Below are 20,100 nucleotides of genomic sequence, written 5' to 3'. Positions count from 1 at the left end.
GTTGCAACACCTTCATACTCCAATAATGGAAGTGTTTAAAGATTATATTTTTTCATTGCACAATACACCATAGAAAGTATCCTAGAAATGGGAACTGACTTGATAAGCAACAAAATCAGCACTAAAAATGAATCCCATGTGGAAAATCTTGTGGCAAATTTCTTATGTTGAATGTGAAGCTAAACCAAGAAAAGTTAATGTTCCTGAGTCCATAATTGCAATTCTCACCACACGAGGCCCCCTGACCTCTAAAGATTTTTTCTATTTACATGTACATGCAACACAAGATAGGTTACACCGTGAGATGCCATCACATGGAAGATGTTTCCTTTGAAAATTGTCACTCGTCTATTGAACAATTTGAAAAATGGCACTTGCTCAACTTCTCTTATTTTCAGTTGAATTTTTTTTGAAAATATAAAATTTCACTTAATAGAGAAATTAACTTAGACCATAAGATTAATGAACAGTTTTTTCCCTTTCCACAGTTTTCGAAACATGAACTATTAGTTAAAAAAAGACTGAAAACTATAGTCTCCGCCTACATATGCAGGACTAATAAGCATTATGATTGCTCAAGAGGTCACGGAACATGACAGGCTTAATGTGAAATAGTAATCACACGCCTAGACTCTTCCTCTATTAATAATTCATTGCCCTTTCGAAGCCTATTGCTCATATGACCGACTTTGGCCCTTTCAAAGACTTTTGCACATATGACCAACTTTTCATATGTTTCCCGTGCCAAATGTCTTCGCATGTTAATTCCCGTGGATGACTCTGCCACTCTTTCTCCTCTCTCTATGGTGGCCAACGTTTGACATATGAGCAGAGTTGCTTCTCTCAAGTCTTTGTTACGCAACACTACCAAATAAATTTCCATGCGTTTGGAAGAACACTATACTTTTCACCCTCAGCTTAATTTTGTGAATGGCTGTCATATCCCCAAAAAACTATTTTATTTTATTTTAAACCCTACGTTATGCAAGCACTCCAACCTCTTTAAAATGAATTTTCACATCTCGCGTCTGGGAAATTGGAAACTTTGAGTTGGGAGTGAGGTTTCTCTTTCTGGGGTGTTTCCGGCTGAGCATAATTTCCTTTCTTCTTGAGCGCTAGACAGTAAATTATATTGGGAGTGATGGACGAAACCAATAAAAAGTTCTGCATCTGTGTATTTATAGTGTGTATCCAACTGAAAACTCACGGCTCTGCAATCAAAGGTGGACACTCTCTTGGGCGAATCGATGACTAGAAATCAGACAATAATTTCGAGAAATGGCACATCTGAATTGGGATTTTTCAGCCCAGATGGTATGAGTAACTGGTATATTGGCATCTGGAATGCCAATATAACAGAGAATACGATTGTTTGGGAGGCCAACAGGGAGACTCCTGCGAGAGAAAGTCCTGGCGTTTTGAAGCTTCCAGGAGGAGGTGATCTTGGACTGTTTGACGCAATGGGTGCATCTCTTTGGTCTGCCAATGTGACCAAAAGGCTGTTTTACTAGATTCTGGTAATTTTGTGATGTTCATGATGCCAACAAATCTGAAGCTGTTTGGCAGAGTTTTGACTACCCCGTCGATACCTTGTTGCTAGGGATGAGCTTCGGTGGGCAGCAAAAGCTCGTCTATTGGAAAAGCCCAGTAGATCCTGGTCCTGGGATTTTCTCTTGTCAAGCAGACCCATCTGGAACCAAACAAACGGAGAAATATGGAACTTGGGACGGCAAGTCTTTCAGTGAAATCCCATGGATGATAAACCAAGTCTACTTCTACAATGTCGGCGTTGAAAGCACTCACTCTGGCTGTTATGTCAAGTATACATTGAATGGTACCAAGAATATGCTCTCACGTTTCGTCCTAACAAAGTCTTGAGGAATGCAAGCATATGATCTGCTTGATGACGGTAAATGGAATATGTTCTGGTCTCGACCAGCAGAACCCTGTTCCATATATGGTCTCTGCGGCACCTACAAAATTTGCAACTCCAACAATCTTCAGTTCTGCAGCTGCGTACAAGGCTTCGCTCCAAAAGACACTCGCGCTTGGGATTCGTGAGAGTCGTGATCGAGTGGCTGTGTTCGACAGGGCCCCTTAAACTGCCATGCCAAAAATGGAAGCCCCTACGGATTACGAGATCCGAGCAACAGTTTGGCTGGTGCTGAATCCGCATCGTCACACCCTGCAACGACGAAGGAAGATTGCCAGAAAGCCTGCCTCCTCAACTGCTCTTGCACTGCGTTTGCTTTCAGTCCGCCTTCAGGGCCCTGCCAAATCTAGTCAGGCGATATTTTGAACTTGCTTACCTCTCTTCCATCAAAAACCAATGCAAATATTTTTATTCGAGTAGCTGCCTCTGCAGACGCTACGATCGATGGAGAGTCATGCAGATTCCTCGATTTCTCTTCTAAGAATGTTTAGCTACATTGAGTTGAAGATTGCAGCGAGGAATTTCAGGAAAAAGCTGGGGAGCGGAGGATTTGGCACGGTGTACAAAGGACGTCTGGTAGGCTGTACACTTGTGGCGGTAGAGAAGATGAACAGTGTACAGAGACAAGATGAGAAGCAATTCCGAGCAGAAATCAACTCTCTATAACTAAGTTATCATTCTTAGTCAGGCTTCGAGGCTTTTATGCAGAAGGCAAGAGAAGGTATTTGATTTATGATTTCATGTGTAATGGCTCTCTTAGTTCCTTACTCTTCTCAAATAAATCTAAAGGTAAACATAAGGTACTTGACTGGAAGATTCGATTTGAGATCGCGTTAGGCATAGCAAGAGGATTACTTTATCTCCATGAAGAATGCAGAGATTGTATCATTCACTGTGATGTTAACCCCGAAAATATTCTTCTCGACAATAATTTTTCGACTAGAAGTTGGCAGATTTTGGATGGCAAAGCTTGTGGGTAGAGATTTCAGCCGTGTTCTCACTACAACAAGAGGAACGAGAGGATACTTGGCTCCAGAGTGGATCTCTGGTCTTCCCATTACTCCCAAGGTTGATGTGTACAGTTTTGGTATGATGCTTTTGGAAATCATTTCTGGCCGAAGAAATTTGGATTTAAGCATTCAAGACGCAACTAAGTATTACTTTCCCCCATGGGCTGCCTCCCAAATTTTCAACGGCAACACAATTAATATTCTGGAGGCAGGAACTACAGAGGAAACTGACAGTGAAGAGGTGAGAAGAACAATTATTGCGGGGTTGTTATGCATTGAAAAGTATGAGGGAGTGAGGCCGAACATAAGGCAAGTGGTGCTAATGCTGGAAGGGAAGTTGCAGCCACAAATTTCACAAATTCAGTACTATGCGCTTATGGACAATCCAATAGACAAAAGAAACACTAGTAGCAGTGGCGATATATCATGTAAATAGATTTCAATAGTTGTGAAAGACACGAAAATTAGACTTGGAGTGTTTTATGCACATGGATTGTGGCTGCCTCTTGGTATCAACATGGAAAATGCTTTACCTTCCCAATTCTATTGTATAGTTTAGATTTTTGAAGATCTGAAAGATTAATCATTGACTATTTTTAAGCCAATAGGCTTATTTCTATTGGGCTTGCCGCCTTAATGTTGTGACATTCTGGTTTTGTCGGAAATCATAAAATAGAATCCGGTCATTAACAGCAATCTGTAGAAAGGTCCAAAAGACATAATCAAATTTAGGATTTCTAAATCGGCTTAAATATTGTATGCCATGCAAAGATTAGTTTTAAAGCCCTTCTTGTCCAGTAAGACCATGTACGTAGCTCCTTCCTCCAAATCTTCACAATACCATTTTCCAAATTATAATTGAATAATGCAAGAAATTAGTGAAACATGTAAGGTATAACAAGGGAAACTCTCAAGGGAATTCGCTCTCCTTTCCTTTGCCAAATTTCTTATTGTTTGTTTTCTTATATTACTAGTCCCAGGAACTAAAGTTATTAATGCTCTATTTATCATTAGTTCTGCTTAGGTAATTGTGCACGTTCTTCAGTCTTCATTTTAACCTATAGTTGGCATGAAAAATTTCATTATACGCAATTTAGAGCATTTTAATATCTTTTTTTTCATTGGGCATGTTGCTTTTTCTTGGTGGTCTTTTTGTTTTTTAGCCTAAAAAATTGAACAAAAATAGAGTTAGGATAACTAGCAGGGACAAGAGATGTGTCTTTCTCTAGAAATTATATGTGTCTTGTTACATGAGCTTCACGTGACTCACTCAAATAACAGGCTGCTACAGATGAGGCTATTACAGATGGCTAATATCTTTCAGCATGCAACATTTTATCTTTGTTCATCCATATCTGGTGAAACTTGTCAAATTCAACTGAAAAGACAAGAAGAAATTTATACCTGGCAAAAAATATTTCTACAATTTTTCCCTGGACTAACCAGACATTAAGATGGCTTTTCTGCAACAATACTAGTTAGGGTTGAGGAATTTCATGTGTTCATTAGACAATCACTAGTTTTATCTAATCCGATATGTAAATTATTACTCGCTAAACTGGTTTCTCTATGACTTGTTTGTCGTATCTTAAATTGTGTTATTTTAATATGGAGATTTAGATCTTGATTTCTTTTCTGCAAAATTTACTTGTTGTGGATTAGCAAAGCTTGTATTTAAGGATTCTTTGCATTTGGTGAGATATTTTAAAGATTGATGACAACTGAGACTTTTTTCCTTGCACAAATTCATGTTTCTAGAGAATTTCTGTTGATTTTTTTTTTTCATATGCAACTTCATATAATTTTTTATTTTATTTTTGCTTATGTTGAGTATTTGATGGAACCATTTTTGTTGAATTTTGACTTCACGATTAGTTAATTTTCTATGGGTTGGTGATTTTTTATTGAATTTTCTTTTTCTACCTAAAATTTCGTTGATGTTGCAAATTTTTTTATATTGACCTCTATATCAAGTACTTTTGGAATGTTTTGAATGAGTTTAATCCACGGGTAGTTTTAATGAAACTTTAGTTGATTTTGGAACTATTTTTAAAAGTGAATGTTTGAATTGACTGAAGAAACTTTGAGCAATTTGTAAGATGAAAAGGAATCACTAAAATTGGTGCATGGGAAAATGGCTATGAAAAAGTGAAAAAAGTGTCATAATTGAATTTAAGCAATGTAAAATTTAGAAATGTGCATGTTTACCTTATAGATTTCATTAGGAAGTTGACAATACCAATTATTCTCCAAACATCTGTGAAATGGCCCCAATTGAATAGTTACATAAAACTTGTGAAAATTGTATTCAGCTATCTTTGCTACAAATTCCAAATGTATAGTTGATATATATATCAATATTATTCTTTCTTGGTTTCCCTTCACATCCAATCTCAATTCATGTTATATTAAGACCAAACTTCAAACTTGGAGGGCTTTGCAGGTTGACATGTGCTCACAAAAGGATAGTGTTGCAGGCAGGGTTTTATAGAGGACTGTTTGCTATTTTGCTGGGCTCTATTGTTCTATACTGCTCATCATCCCTAATTCTATTTTTTCTTTCTAGATATTTGTAAAACTAGAAACGTCGAACAAATGGTTTGCCATTACATTTTGGCACAAAGTTTGGATTGTAAAGGCATAAAAATTTTGATGTGGCCTCATTGCCCTTGTTTTCTATTTGGATATTCTGATTCATGCTTGGTCAATTGTATAATCTATAATTAGTTGATTGGAGAGAGAGAACAACATAATATTTTTTGGGCATGATTATTTGCGAGTTGTCCAAACATAGATAATTTTTCTCTGTTTAGAAGGTGGAGGAAAACATATTTTTTATACATGATTATTTGTGAGTTGTCCAAATAGAGATAACTTTTCTTTGTTTAGAAGGTGGGGATTAATGCTTTTGACTTGCTATTACACATTTATTGTTGCATCGGGTCCTGAAAAAATTGCAAAACAAGCCCATTTATACGATAGACTGAGATAAATTCCTATTAAATCAAATTTCTAGATTTCAATTATTTTTTATCAGCTTTCAATTTTCCTAGTAGTATTTTTAATTTTATATTGAGAAAATTTGATGAAAAATAGAAAGATGAACTCTTTCTTAAAAGTGGGTGTGTCATGTTCAAGGAACGTTAGGGTTTTTGTTGACAGTTTAAAAGATAAGATAGAATTTTTAGCATTTTTTGATGTTACTAGTAGATTATTTATATATTATATTTTATTAAAGGGCTTGACTAGACAGTTGGAAATGTTAAAACAATACTAGTGCCTCACATGTGCTTTCAAATTTGGCATGCATTTTCGATAGAGTTAGCCACATAAGTGTGTTTCTGACGTGTCAGATAGACAGTAGCTTGTAGGATACAATAATATACTTAGTAGGACTGGTATTTTCTTCAACATATTGCATAAATAATATCTTGTCTATGTTCCCACATTTTACTTACATATCTAGCATGGTAATTTCAATGATAATATGGCAATGCCCTACAACAATTTTATGGATAATATCTAGGTGCTAGGACACATATAATTTTTTATTCCTTTATCTTGACACCTTTCTCCTCAGAACTTTTGGTCCCAGAGGTAACTGTTCTTGCTAAGAGGGTTGCATTTCTTGAATATGAGTTGTCTTATTACAAATAACTTAAATCTCATTTTAATCCTATTAAAGAACTCTAAAAATTGTATTTTATCTATTTATCTTTGTTATGTTGCTAATATTTAGTTGTGAAGCTTTTCTTAGGAAAAAAGTCGATAAAATTTGATTCTTACAAGAACAATTAGCAAGAATTCATCAGCTTTATGTTAGCAATCTTAGCAATGATCATTTTCGATAATAATTAAAATATAAGTTTGATAAACTTTTTTGATCTATATCTATAAAGGCTTATACAATTTAATATTTTTATATAGATTTTTAAAGAAAATTTATAGGAAAACAAATGGAATGTCATTGATTAAAACAGTAAATATTTCTAAATAAAGAATAGATTGTGTATATAGGGATAGTCTGATTAAATTCAATTGTTGAACGTGCATTGTAATTTTAATGAAGATTTTATCAAAGTTTACAAAAATATTTGGAATAAGTATATAAGAATATAAGAATGTTACAGTCATTTATTATTAAAATTTATTTTTCAATTGTTATTTTTGAAATAGACCATGTAAGGATTTTTCCATCAACTTTTAGATCTCATTGTATGATCCAGCATTCTTTCCTTTTATTTCTCTTTCATTTAGATGATAGATATGGAAGTATGATCTGAAAAAATATTTACATAATCATTTCTAAAAATAGCTTACCACTATTATTAAAATTCATTTCAAATAAAAATTTAAAGTATAATAAATCAAATAACAAAAGATCAACACTTTACATAGCCAAAAGAAAAAAACTATTTAATGCGAATGGTGTGGACTAAGAAGTCATGTGAAATGTCCCTTTACTAATTTTGGATGATATTTCACACCTCTAATCAGATTTTCAAGATCAAACAACTAATATCACAAAGATCCACCAAATTTCTCAAGAAACCCCAAATTTGGTATGCTAGAAATATTGCCAAAAGCTTCACAGCTTCACCTATTATTAATGAATCTGAAAGTGGACATTTTTACAGAAATTAGAGCAGCATAACAGGCTTAAGCAGAACTTTTTCCATGATTTCACCCATCATTAGTTACGGAACGAACCTCCTCAAGCCTTAAAATGTACTTAATAATAAATGCTAAGGTGGCTATTTTTGTCAAAGATAAACACCACTTCCAAGAGGCCTTGGATTTAGAAATTAACTCCCCAATTTTCCAAACATGTGAGCTGCAGATTCATACCAAAGAGCTAGGAATGCACTACACTCTCACATTTAATATTTTGAAAGTAATGCTTTAAATTTTGTGGCTAGGAAACAACTGTGTTGGTTCATAGTTAGCTGGGAAAGGGTTTGGAGAAACGTTTTTGGGCAGACAAGTCCATTAAAGTAGTCGTCGCAGAAGTAGCTCGCCAGGATTAAGTCAGTCGTCATAGTCAAGCTGCTTCGTGGCTAAGCCAGCCATACAAGTCTACGTGTGGATAAGTCATGTGTCGTAGTCCACAAAGTAAAATTCATTTTTCAAGTTTCATGGAAAACGGTTCTAAAAAATATAGCCAAGCCAAATTTTAATGTAAATGTATAAGTCAATTGTAATAGTATGCAAAGTTTAATTATACTATCATAGTATATAAAGATAATGGAGAGAATCATAGGTATGTTGGAGATATGTAGGAGGTTTAAACTTCTACTTTCAAGGAAGAAGAGATAACGTGAAGATTTATTTTTGTTATGTGAATATTTGAAATCTTTTCCTAAATTGTATTTAGGAGTTCTTATTTTTCTGTAAGCGGATGAAAATGAGATGGGAACAAAATTTGTCTCAGATTGTTATTTGCCATTTAGTAACCATTTATGTTTAAATTTTCAGTAAAAATAAAATTAGAAGGAAAATAATTTTTTTAACTTGTTTTTATTGTTGCACGACATAGATATGTATTAATGAGAGGACCAACTTCTTTCAATTTTAGAGATTAAACTTTTAATCCGAAATTGACTACAAGATTGCTGGGACCAACAACTTTGAAATATTCCTAAACAAAATCCATAATCTCGAACTCTATTTTTTAGGAAGTGGCCATCAATGAGACCTCACCTTAAGTCACGGAGACAAGCAACAAGGAGTTAAAATACAAAGACAAGCATGGGCCTTATCTAATATGCATGAGATGAGGGATTCATAGTTGAGTGTTAAAGTATCTAAATACTTACACCAGCAACTCTTAAAGTATATGCAAGGAAATTTTTTTCAAGGCTCATCATTTGTTATATAAATTGTACTAGTAGTTACGTGCTTATATGTATGCGATGAGGAGGAGCCAATAGGTTTTATTTATCAACAAGTTGGTAGTAATGGCTGCTAAGCACATAGGAGAAGGGAAATTTGATATCAAATACAATATAGGTGTGTAAATCCTAATGAGCCTTTGATAAGCTTAATAAAGTGTGTGAAACTATTGATGACATGAGGTATTGAAATTTCGTTAGGCAATGATTCTCTTTCTATGCTTTTTCTTTTCTTTTTGCAATTTGTGGGCCATCCTTTCTAGGTAGATCAATGTGACTTGGGATCTTTGACAAGATTAGGTATTATATTGGAAGTGGCCTTTATAGATTTTGACCAAGGAGAAAACAGTGATATTGTAACTTCATATTTGATCTATTTGAAATACTATAATTTTTTTGTATTGGTGAATGATATATTAAATAAATCCCCTCAATCAATATTTTAAAGTAATCTAATAATTATCCTTATGAATGCTTTGAGAATATTTATTAATAATATGTGAGGTTCATTAGGGTTTACAAATCTATTCTTGTGTTACTCATAATTACATTTTTCATGTGCTTCTCTTTCATTATTTCTGCATTTTTTTTCTGAATACCTTTATTGTTGAGTTGTTTGTTTTTGTCCTATTTAAATTGTACACCGAGTCATTATCTTATAGATGGAAAGATGACTTTATTTATTTTATTAAAATAAATAAGAAGTCTACGTGTGTTACTTGACAAAGGATTATAAATGATGTTAACTGTTATTTGAATTAAATATATGTTTTGGATAAAGCTATTTTTAATCTAATGATAAAATTATATGAAATTATTATTTATAAATAATAATATGACTTATTCTAATGGAAACAAAGTATTTAATAATCACTTTAATATTTTAGTAAATAATCAATTTAGTATTTTCAAAATATTTTTTTATTATATTTATCTTTTATTAATAGAATAATAAATGTTAAATAATTTTTGAAGAAATATACTTAAAGTATCTAATAATGATTTTTTTTTTATGTTAAGTTGTATTTAGGTAAGAATTAGTTTTATTTACTCAAATGTAATAGCTAAAAGTTCTAGTAAATAAATAGAATTTAAATAATTGACAAAAATCTATATAAACTAAGAGTGTTTATTATGCCAAGGTCTATATTTTTTTAGATATCATTAATTAATATTCTATCAAATTGATACTTATTTTTTAGTGGATATTATGTATATTTTTTTCAGTATTAATTTTCATTTTTGGTAATTATTTAACTTAACATTGATAAAAAGATTTTTAAAAAATAAATGTTATAAATATTTTTGATTGGCTATTATTTTTTATAAAAGAGTTATAAATAATGATGAAAAAATATATAAAGAGTAAAAACTAGAATATTAAATACAAAAGAAGTCACTTATTTCAAATGTAACAATATTAAATAACTTATTTTTCCTTCTTAAAATTGATTTTTGAGATAAAATTAGTAAAATAATTTATTTTTTAATTAGTTAAAAATATTATAAACATTTAAATAAATTGAAATGATTATTTATTAAAAAATAATAATTTACAATGAATTATTTAAGATATATATTTTTTTAAATATCAATCATAAAATGGTCAACTTACATTACATTTTAATTTTTTTACTATTATAAAATTTTTATATATATTTACATTTGAAAATTAAATATTAATTAAATGAGAAAATGTCTTTATGTAATTATAATTTTTTATGAGTAAAATTTATGAATTATATGGTCCAATATTGATTATGAAAAGTTAAAATATTATTAAAAGTAAAAATAAAAATAAAAATAATAAAAATATATTTTAAATAGTCAATATTATAAAAGTAATTAAATTCACCTAGTAAACGAAGAACATTAGTAATGACAATTAGATTGAACAATGATCCTAATAATTAAATACTTGAAGATTATTTTGTGATTGGGATTCTGTTGGTTTTTGACTCACTTTGTGTCTTTAGTCTAGAATATTCACTATAAAAGATATTAATAGTTCATTTCTCTCTTTCAAACTATTCCCAAGAAACCAACAATTCTCAAAGTTCTCATGACTTGAGTAGTACAATAATCATAAGCTACCTAACTAAATGTTGGCTTCCATTCTTCCTACACTTCCAACATCTACTCTCAAGCACCCAATGGTTGTTGTGGTTTTAGAATGTTACAAGCACAACAACAATAATTAGAACAAACCAAGATAAAAATACTCTTTCAACACACACTAAAGTTACTTGACCATTTTCTCATTGCTAATTTGTAAGCACAAATCTAATAGAAGGAAAAGTTCTAAAACCATATGTAAGTTTTTCTTTAAAATTTATATGTAATATGCTCTACAAACTGAGGTAGCTAAATTGTTTTCCACAAATGCAACTATAAATATAATATAACTAGTCAAAAATATCTTGGTTATATATGTAATATAATAAACTAATAGATTGTTACTCTCTTTCAAAAACTATTCCCAAACAACCAACAATCCTCATGGTTCCTATAACATTATGAGTACAACAATGATAAGCTACACTACTAAATAATGGACCTTACATTATAAGCATTAATGTAGTACTTGTACGAGATCTTTCATATTCACAATTAAATTCTTTGCTTCAAATTTTTTGTGTAAGAAATCTGTAACTTGATTAATTCATAAAAGTTTGTTACCAAAAATTCTCATTATTGACCTTGCTAATCCCAGTTGACAACAACAAGTATTTTATATTTTAGTGCCTATGTATCATATATGTATGTGGCATCACAAAAGTAATACAAATAATTTTATATATCATTTTTATGGAGTTGAGAGTATTTCAATAGTTGATTTGGACATTACTTTATAACTATACTACTAGTCCAAGTTCCAAGGGTCTAATGATTGCTTAAAGTGCTTCTCTAACAGGTGTTCAATTGTTATTGTATTTGCCATAGCAATATACTATTGCAATCACTTCTATTTAACAAGTGATTAATCTTTTTCCTTCCAACCAATTAGGTTTAAATATTTTAATTTTGAATTTTGATTTTTTATTTTTCTAAGGTATATATGTGATATTTTTAGTTTTTAAACGAATAAAACTATTTTACTTGCAATTGATCGGCTTAGATATTTGGGTCTTATAGGAGGAAATTTATAGGAAGTATCCCTATTCTAAGGTTATATTTTTGGATGCACAAATATATAAACATATGAAGGTCTGTGTGTGTGTGTGTTTATATATATATATATATATATATATATATATATATATATATATATACTTTAAATAAAATAAAATAAAATATTAATACACTAAGATACAACTATTCTTTATTTTTAATATACAACTGTGCTATAAATATATTATTAAATAATATATAAATTTGAAATAGTTTTTTTTTTTTTTTAAAGTAAAATGAAATTATTTTTAATGATAACCATTTTATTCTACTTAATTAAACCATTATGTCGTACAAAAAATACAAGCAACTACATCGCACTTGTTTCATAAATAATCTGCACAACTAATTATATTAAACAAGTAGTTAACTAAATAAATTTGTAGTCTTTCACAGATGGTTTACATATAGTGCTTCTAAATTTATATTTCTAAAATTATACATCAAGAGTTTTCCTCTACAAATAGTTTGACTTATTGATGTTCATTTTATTATTGAAACTTAAAGACCACTTTAAAAATTATTAAACCACCCCAACTTAAATTTAAGTCCAAGACAAATAGTAAGTCAGGATCGACAAATTAGGTAAACACACATTCCTGTATGAGGGCTCCCAACTGCCACCTTCTTTTGTGTTATTTTTTAAATGTGCTAATTTTCTCTCCCAAAACAGAAGAAACTAAAACATGATTAAAACTACCATGGCATGTTGGAAACTAAAGATTCGAACATTTAGAAGAGTGTTATGTCTAAACAAGGCTATGTAAAACTTTAAATATACTTATCTACATTATTTTTTTTTAATATTATATCTAATTTACAACTTTATAAGTACCAAATATATTAAAATTTAATATCCATGAAATTACTAAATATACTATCATTCACACAATAAAAAATGAAATAAAAGTTTAAAGAAGAAAAGGGCAACAGGCATGTGCTTGATCAAACTGAACTATTATAAAATCTACAAAAAACTCTTAGTTAAATAATTTCTCTTGAGATGACGGTTCACCTTTGTCAATATTTAAAAGATGATTCTAAAAGCATGACAAGAACACAGAGCATACAAAATAGTTGATAAAGATGATGTTTATGATGTATATTTTGTTGATAAATAAGTGACAAACAATCGTAGAAGAGTAGATAATAAAATTGAGATTCTATATGGCCAAGGGGTGGCCTATTGTTGGAGTTGAAAGAAAAAAATTATAGGGTCTGAGAATGATCAGAAGGAAAGTTGCATTGTTCAAAGACACACAAATACGAAATTCGTAGCTCCTCAATCAGTGCATTCATTTGTTATTTCATCAAAAATAAAAAATAGAATGCGACTACTCATGGTCAGCCTAACTCTCACCCTTGGCATCATGGGAGGGCACTTTTTTCTTCTACTTATATATTTCCAATTTAGGGAACAATTTTTTCATGAAGTATTTTATTTTACATATCTAGTAGTCAACAAACGATTTCACATTTAGATAGAACCTTGCACAAGATTCTTGGTCTACTTTGTCCTGTTAAAACCATCAGGGGCTAATGTATTCTTATATAATTAGAATTTTTTTCTTGGATTAATCTTAGAAGATCAAGTCACTATTACAACCAAGGCCATCTCCAGCCTATTGCGAACTCCCGTAAGTCACCTTAGAACTTTTTGTAAACTATTAAGACACCAACATAATAAATGTTGACAATATGATAGTCATCAAGCAGGACTTTCAAGAACCACCATTTCCTTGCTCTGTTGTCGTCACCTTTTTTTGTTGCCTCCAAAACATTTTTGTTGCTAAGTCAAAGTTTAGTGTGTTATGTTTAAGACTAGTTTACCTATTGCACACTGAAATACCATGACTAATTTTAATTTCAATGGAATTATTTGCTTGTTTCAAACTTCTTGTCAAGGTCTACCACTCTTTTGAATTAAATCTCATTAAATATTTTACCTCATTTTTTTCAAATATGCTAGTAGGTATATGCCATATTCAACAAGAGCTTTGTAGAGCTAGAGTCCCACCTAATGAATAAATAGATTGTGAAATTTCTCAAGTGTTCAAGTAATATTTTAATCAAAATTAAGCTTCTCATAATTGAAAATAATTAAATTTTTGATAAAATAATAAGATAAAAAAAAGTGAGTAAGTTCCTTTTTTTTTTCAAAGTCAATAGAAAATTAATACATATTCTTTATAAAATGAAGACACTATGAAGGATGCAAATATTCAATAAATAAAGAAACCAATTAAATTACTTGGAGTTCGTAAATAAAAATGCCTATAAAATTTTGCCCACATAAGCATCTTCCAAAGATTTAGGCAGATCAAAGTGGTATCATGTAACATGCGGTTGGATGCCTAAGAGTTGAAACAAAAGAATGAATGTCAAGATTTCCACTTACATCAAATGTTTATACACAAAAGTATATAATGTTAACAAGGAATAGAGGCACATACACCTTTTGGATTGGGTCTAGTCATGCCATATAAAATGATATAGTTAAATCCCAATAGTATCACACTATAGTATTTAAAATGAAATACATAGAAATAGAAAATAAAAAAAAATAAAAAACAGTAGAAATAAATAAATAAATGTGACTTTTCTATAAATGACTATAAATTTATCCCTCCACATGCCCAATGGTAAACAAACAACTTTAGAAAATAGAGTAAATCTATTTTACCCTCTATCCCACATATAGGGCACTCTTAAAGGTTTACCACGTATAATGCTAATCACAAGGTCAAAGGAAAATTCTCAAAAAATAGACTTTCTGCAATACCCGATTATCCATCTACTACTGCTTTGATCAATTAAATTTGCATTCGAGCTGAAAAGAATGTAAAAAAAATGTGTATACAAAATCTATTCAAATATTCAAAGGGGGATATAGTGAATCCAACATGGTGGAGATTGGGGACTTAATTTTTAGATGTAAAGTCCTCATTTTTACAATGTGTAGATTATTTATATATTATATTTTATTAAAGGGCTTGACTAGACACTTGGAAATGTTTAAACAATACTAGTGCCTCACATGTGCTTTCAAATTTGGCATGCATTTTTGATAGAGTTAGCCACATAAGTGTGTTTCTAACATGCCAGATAGACAGTAGCTTGTAGGATACAATAATATACTTAGTAGGACTAGTATTTTCTTCAACATATTGCATAGATAATATCTTGTCTATGTTCCCACATTTTACTTACATGTCTAGCATGGTAATTTAAATGATAATATGGCAATGCCCTACAACAATTTTATGGATAATATCTAGGTGCTAGGACACATATAAATTTTTTTTCCTTTATCTTGACACCTTTCTCCTCACAATTTTCGGTCCCAGAGGTAACTGCTCTTGCTAAGAGGGTTGCATTTCTTGAATATGAGTTGTCTTATTACATATAACTTAAATCTCATTTTAATCCTATTAAATAACTCTAAAAATTGTATTTTATCTATTTATCTCTGTTATGTTGCTAATATTTAGTTGTGAAGCTTTTCTTAGGAAAAAAGTCTGTGAAATTTGATTCTTACAAGAACAATTAGCAAGAATTCATCAGCTTTATGTTAGCAATCTTAGCAATGATCATTTTCGATAATAATTAAAATATAAGTTTGATAAACTTTTTTGATCTATATCTATAAAGGCTTATACAATTTAATATTTTTATATAGATTTTTAAAGAAAATTTATACGAAAACAAATGGAATGTCATTGATTACAATAGTAAATATTTTTAAATAAAGAATAGATTGTGTATATAGGGATAGTCTGATTAAATTCAATTGTGAGAAGAACCTCCTTCTAGCAATATCGTGAGAATGCTCGAAATAACAGAATACAAAGTGATAGCAGAACTCAGAATAAATCTACTGATCGCAGGCCACTTCGAGGGGGTAACCTCCTTTGAGCAAGCTCAATACAATAAATTCGTCCGTGCCCATCAAGGGCCTCAACCTATTCTTATATACTGGGTACGATCTAGAAAAGTAATACTACCTATGCATGTGGGATAATAAAATAAACTCACGGGACGACTTACAAAGCATATGCGTCCAACAACTCTACTCTAACAAAATAAACAGAAGGAACACACAGGTTCCTAACATCCCCTCTCCCTTAGAAAAAAGCTTTGTCCTCAAAGCTTAAGGTGTGGAAATTGTTGTTGAATCTGAAGAAGGGGTTCCCAGGTAGCATCCTCTAGTTGCATGCCATGCCACTGAATCAAGACCTCAGAGATGGAGCGAGAGCGAAGCTGGCGAGTGCGCTGGTCAATGATTGCCACCGGCTCCAGGATAATGGATCCTTCCGTATCCATTTCAGGGAGAGTAGTTTGTGCTCTGACAGTGGTACCCAGAACTTTCTTTAGACAAGAAACATGAAAGACTGGATGAATGCGGGAAGAAGGAGGAAGTTCCAGTTTATAAGCAACTGAACCAATCTTCTGCAGAACCTGATAAGGCCCATAAAATTTTGGGGCCAGCTTATGACGCCCTTTCAGCTTTAGGGAGGATTGTTTGTATGGCTGTAGACGAAGAAAAACCATATCCCCAACTTGAAATGAGCGCTCAGAACGGTGTTGATCTGCTTGTTGTTTCATCCGATTACGGGCCATGTGAAGATTATCCTGTAAGGTACGAAGAATCTGATCCCTACTGCAGAGAACTATGTCAACTGCCTGGACTGGTGAGCTGTTGGGAGTGTAGGGAAGGAGCACTAGAGGTGCCTGACCATAGACTGCTTCATATGGAGTCATTTTAGAGGCAGTGTGGTAAGAGGTATTGTACCACCATTCAGCTAAAGGGAGCCACTTGGCCCACTGATGTTGCTGTTCGGAAGTGAAGCAACGAAGATAAGTTTCCAAGCATTTATTGACAATTTCCGTTTGACCATCAGTTTGTGGGTGATAGCCCGAACTCATCTTCAGTTTGGTGCCAGTTTTCTGAAACAGTTCAGTCCAAAAATGACTGGTAAAAGTTGCATCACGATCAGAGACAATGGAAGAAGGGAGTCCATGAAGACGAAATATCTGGTCCATGAAGATTTGTGCAACAGAGGAGGCAGTATAGGGGTGGCTGAGGGCACAAAAATGACTATATTTCGAGAGGCGATCAACCACAACCAAGATCACTGTCTTGCCACCGGATTTAGGAAGCCCTTCAATGAAATCCATAGAAATATCAGTCCAAATCCGTGTAGGGATGGGCAATGGTTCGAGCAAGCCAGGAAGGAGGGTCGTTTCACCCTTGTGGCGTTGGCAAGTATCACATTCAGCCACCATCTGTTGAATCGTCTGTTTCATTCCTTTCCAAAAGAAGTTTCTCCTTGCTCGCTCATAAGTTTTGAGGAAGCCTGAGTGCCCTGCTGAAGGAGAAGCATGGAGTTCATAAAAAATAGCCTGATGTAGAGCTGGGTTCTGAGGAAGCACTAGCCGACCCTTGTATCGAAGAGAAGAACCATCCCAAGAGTAATGTGGTATAGCAGAAGGATTATTGGCTAGCTGGTGAATGATTTGAGATAAAGAAGAGTCACTGTCATAGCCCTGCTGAACAGACGCTAACCAATTGGGAATGGGCTTAGAAATAGCGGAAAGGGAAGCTTGATTATCAAATGTGCGAGAAAGAGCATCTGCCACAATATTCTCCTTACCCTTCTTGTAGGTGATCTCATAATCACACCCCATGAGTTTGCTGACCCATTTCTGTTGTGTAGGAGAGGATACCCGTTGTTCCAGGAAGTATTTCAGACTTTGGTGATCGGTTCTGATGCAAAAATGACTCCCTAAGAGGTATGGCCGCCACTTCTGTACAGCATGCAAAATAGCCATCATTTCTTTTTCATAAGTAGAGAGGGCTAGATTCTTACCAGAGAGGGCTTTGCTAGTGAACGCAATAGGATGGTCATCTTGCAGGAGAACAGCACCCAATCCATTGCCGCAAGCATCACTCTCAATAGTGAAGGGTTTGGAAAAATCTGGCATCGCGAGAACAGGTGTACTGCACATAGCCTGTTTCAGTTGTTCAAATGCAGTCTCAGCAACAGGGGTCCAGGAGAAGGCATCCTTTTTTAACAGAGCTGTCAATGGTGCTGCAATTTTCCCGTAATCTTTGACAAACTTGCGGTAGTAGCCAGTCAACCCCAAAAAACCTCGAAGGCTCTTGAGAGTTTTAGGATGCGGCCAAGTTTTCATGGCATCTATTTTTGTAGGATCCACCCGCACTCCATGGTGTGCAACAATATGCCCGAGATACTCCACTTCCTCCTGGCCAAACACACATTTAGATAGTTTTGCATAGAGTTGATGATCAGAGAGAAGTTGCAAGACAAGCTCCAGATGATGGAGATGCTCAGCCCAAGTTTTGCTATATATGAGGATATCATCAAGAAGACCAGAATGAATTTTCGGAGGTATGGTCGAAATATGTTATTCATCACTGCCTGAAATGTTGAAGGAGCATTCGTGAGGCCAAAGGTCATGACTAAAAATTCATAGTGACCATCATGTGTGCGGAAGGCAGTTTTAGGTATATCCTCCTCATTAATCCGAATTTGATGATACCCAGAACGAAGATCTAACTTGGAGAAAAAATGAGCCCCATGAAGTTCATCAAGAAGTTCATCAACAACTGGAATGGGAAACTTGTCCTTTATAGTGAGATGATTAAGTGCTCGGAAATCAATGCAGAGTCGCCATGACCCATCTTTTTTGCGAACAAGCAAAACTGGAGAAGAAAAGGAACTGGTACTAGGGCGAATAATACCTTGCTTCAGTAAGTCACGGACAAGTATCTCGATTTCGGTCTTCTGATGAAATGGGTAGCGGTAGGGCCTGATGTTGGGCGGAACACTGCCAGGAAGGAGCTGAATACGGTGGTCCTCTGGACGAGAAGGAGGTAATCCCACAGGTTCAGCAAATATACCAGAATACTTGTCCAAAATGTGTTGGAGATCGGCAGGAGTGCTAGAGACTGCTGATGGCTGCATCTGAATGGAATGGAGCTGAGCGATGACACCATGTGAATTCTTCTTAAGAATTTTTTCCATACGGTGTGAACTGATGATGCTGAGAGACCCTGGTTGTAAGCCTTTCAAAGTGTGTTGGTGCCCCTCGGCTGAAAACTGCATCCAAAGTTCAGCAAAATCCCAGAGAATGGGGCCAAGAGTGCGTAACCATTGGGCACCCAAAACCACATCACAGCCACCTAAGGGTAAGGCAAACATGTCAGAGCGCATGTTATAATCTCCAATAGAGAGACGCACATTGCGACATTTCCCTTTACAAGGTAAAGTGCCCCCATTGGCAATCATGACTTCAAAGCTAGAGCAGGGATGGATAAAGCAATCAGCCTGTTTGGCTATTCGTGGATCAATGAAGTTATGAGTGCTACCAGAATCAATGAGTATAGTAAGAGGGATCTTCTTGAAGAAACCCTGGACCCGCATGGTTTGTGGAGTAGTGACTCCTGCCAAAGCATGGACAGATATCTCTGGTGGAGCTTCTGGGGAAGGAGGTTCAGGCTGGTGAGGCTCAACCTCAGCATCCACTGTTTCCTGAGCATCTACATATTCTTCCAGTTCCGGTGGAGAATCCACATCCAAGAGATAGAGCTTTTGCTGAACACATCTATGGCCCCGAGACCATTTCTCATCACAATTATAACAAAGCCCTTTGTCTCGCCTAACTCGCATCTCTGTTTCAGACAAGTGCTTGATCGGAGTAGTTCTGGGAGCTGGTATGACTGGAGGGTTGTGAGAACCTGTATTTCTGAATGGAACAAAATTAGATCTGGAGCGTTGTAGAGCACTAATCTTGTCTTCCGCTAACTTAGCCAACCCAAGGGCTTCCATCATTGTAGTAGGTCGAAACATTTTGACTTCTGAGCGAAGTGCATCCTTCAGACCACTGACAAAACAACTACGGAAGAATTCATCAGACAAGCCCTCTGTGTGATTAGCTAATTTTTCAAACTCTGTCTGGTATTCTCTTACAGTGCCTGTTTGACGCAGTTTAGTGAGTGCTCCTGTGAAATCATCAAAGGAACTAGGGCCAAAGCGCTCCAAAATGAGGGTGCACAATTCGCTCCACGTTG

General features: G+C 33.8%; 1 protein-coding gene and 1 pseudogene across 1 annotated transcript; both read left to right on the top strand.

The window, feature by feature from the left end:
• Nucleotides 1–1,247: 1,247 nt before the first annotated feature.
• Nucleotides 1,248–1,878, top strand: LOC149554156 (S-locus-specific glycoprotein-like). Its single transcript, XM_089790449.1, has 2 exons — nt 1,248–1,464; nt 1,556–1,878. Exons 1-2 carry the CDS (start codon nt 1,248–1,250, stop codon nt 1,876–1,878), a joined length of 540 nt encoding a protein of 179 aa, XP_089646575.1.
• Nucleotides 1,879–2,893: 1,015 nt separating this feature from the next.
• Nucleotides 2,894–3,379, top strand: LOC149554155 (G-type lectin S-receptor-like serine/threonine-protein kinase SD2-2 pseudogene; annotated as a pseudogene).
• Nucleotides 3,380–20,100: the final 16,721 nt, after the last annotated feature.

This window comes from Cupressus sempervirens, chromosome 6 (genome assembly GCF_028749045.1).
Source record: "Cupressus sempervirens isolate cs-2001-9-10 chromosome 6, ASM2874904v1, whole genome shotgun sequence".
Taxonomy (NCBI): domain Eukaryota; kingdom Viridiplantae; phylum Streptophyta; class Pinopsida; order Cupressales; family Cupressaceae; genus Cupressus; species Cupressus sempervirens.
The sequence above is the reverse complement of the archived record's forward strand: the minus strand, read 5'-3'. Positions and strand labels throughout refer to the sequence as shown.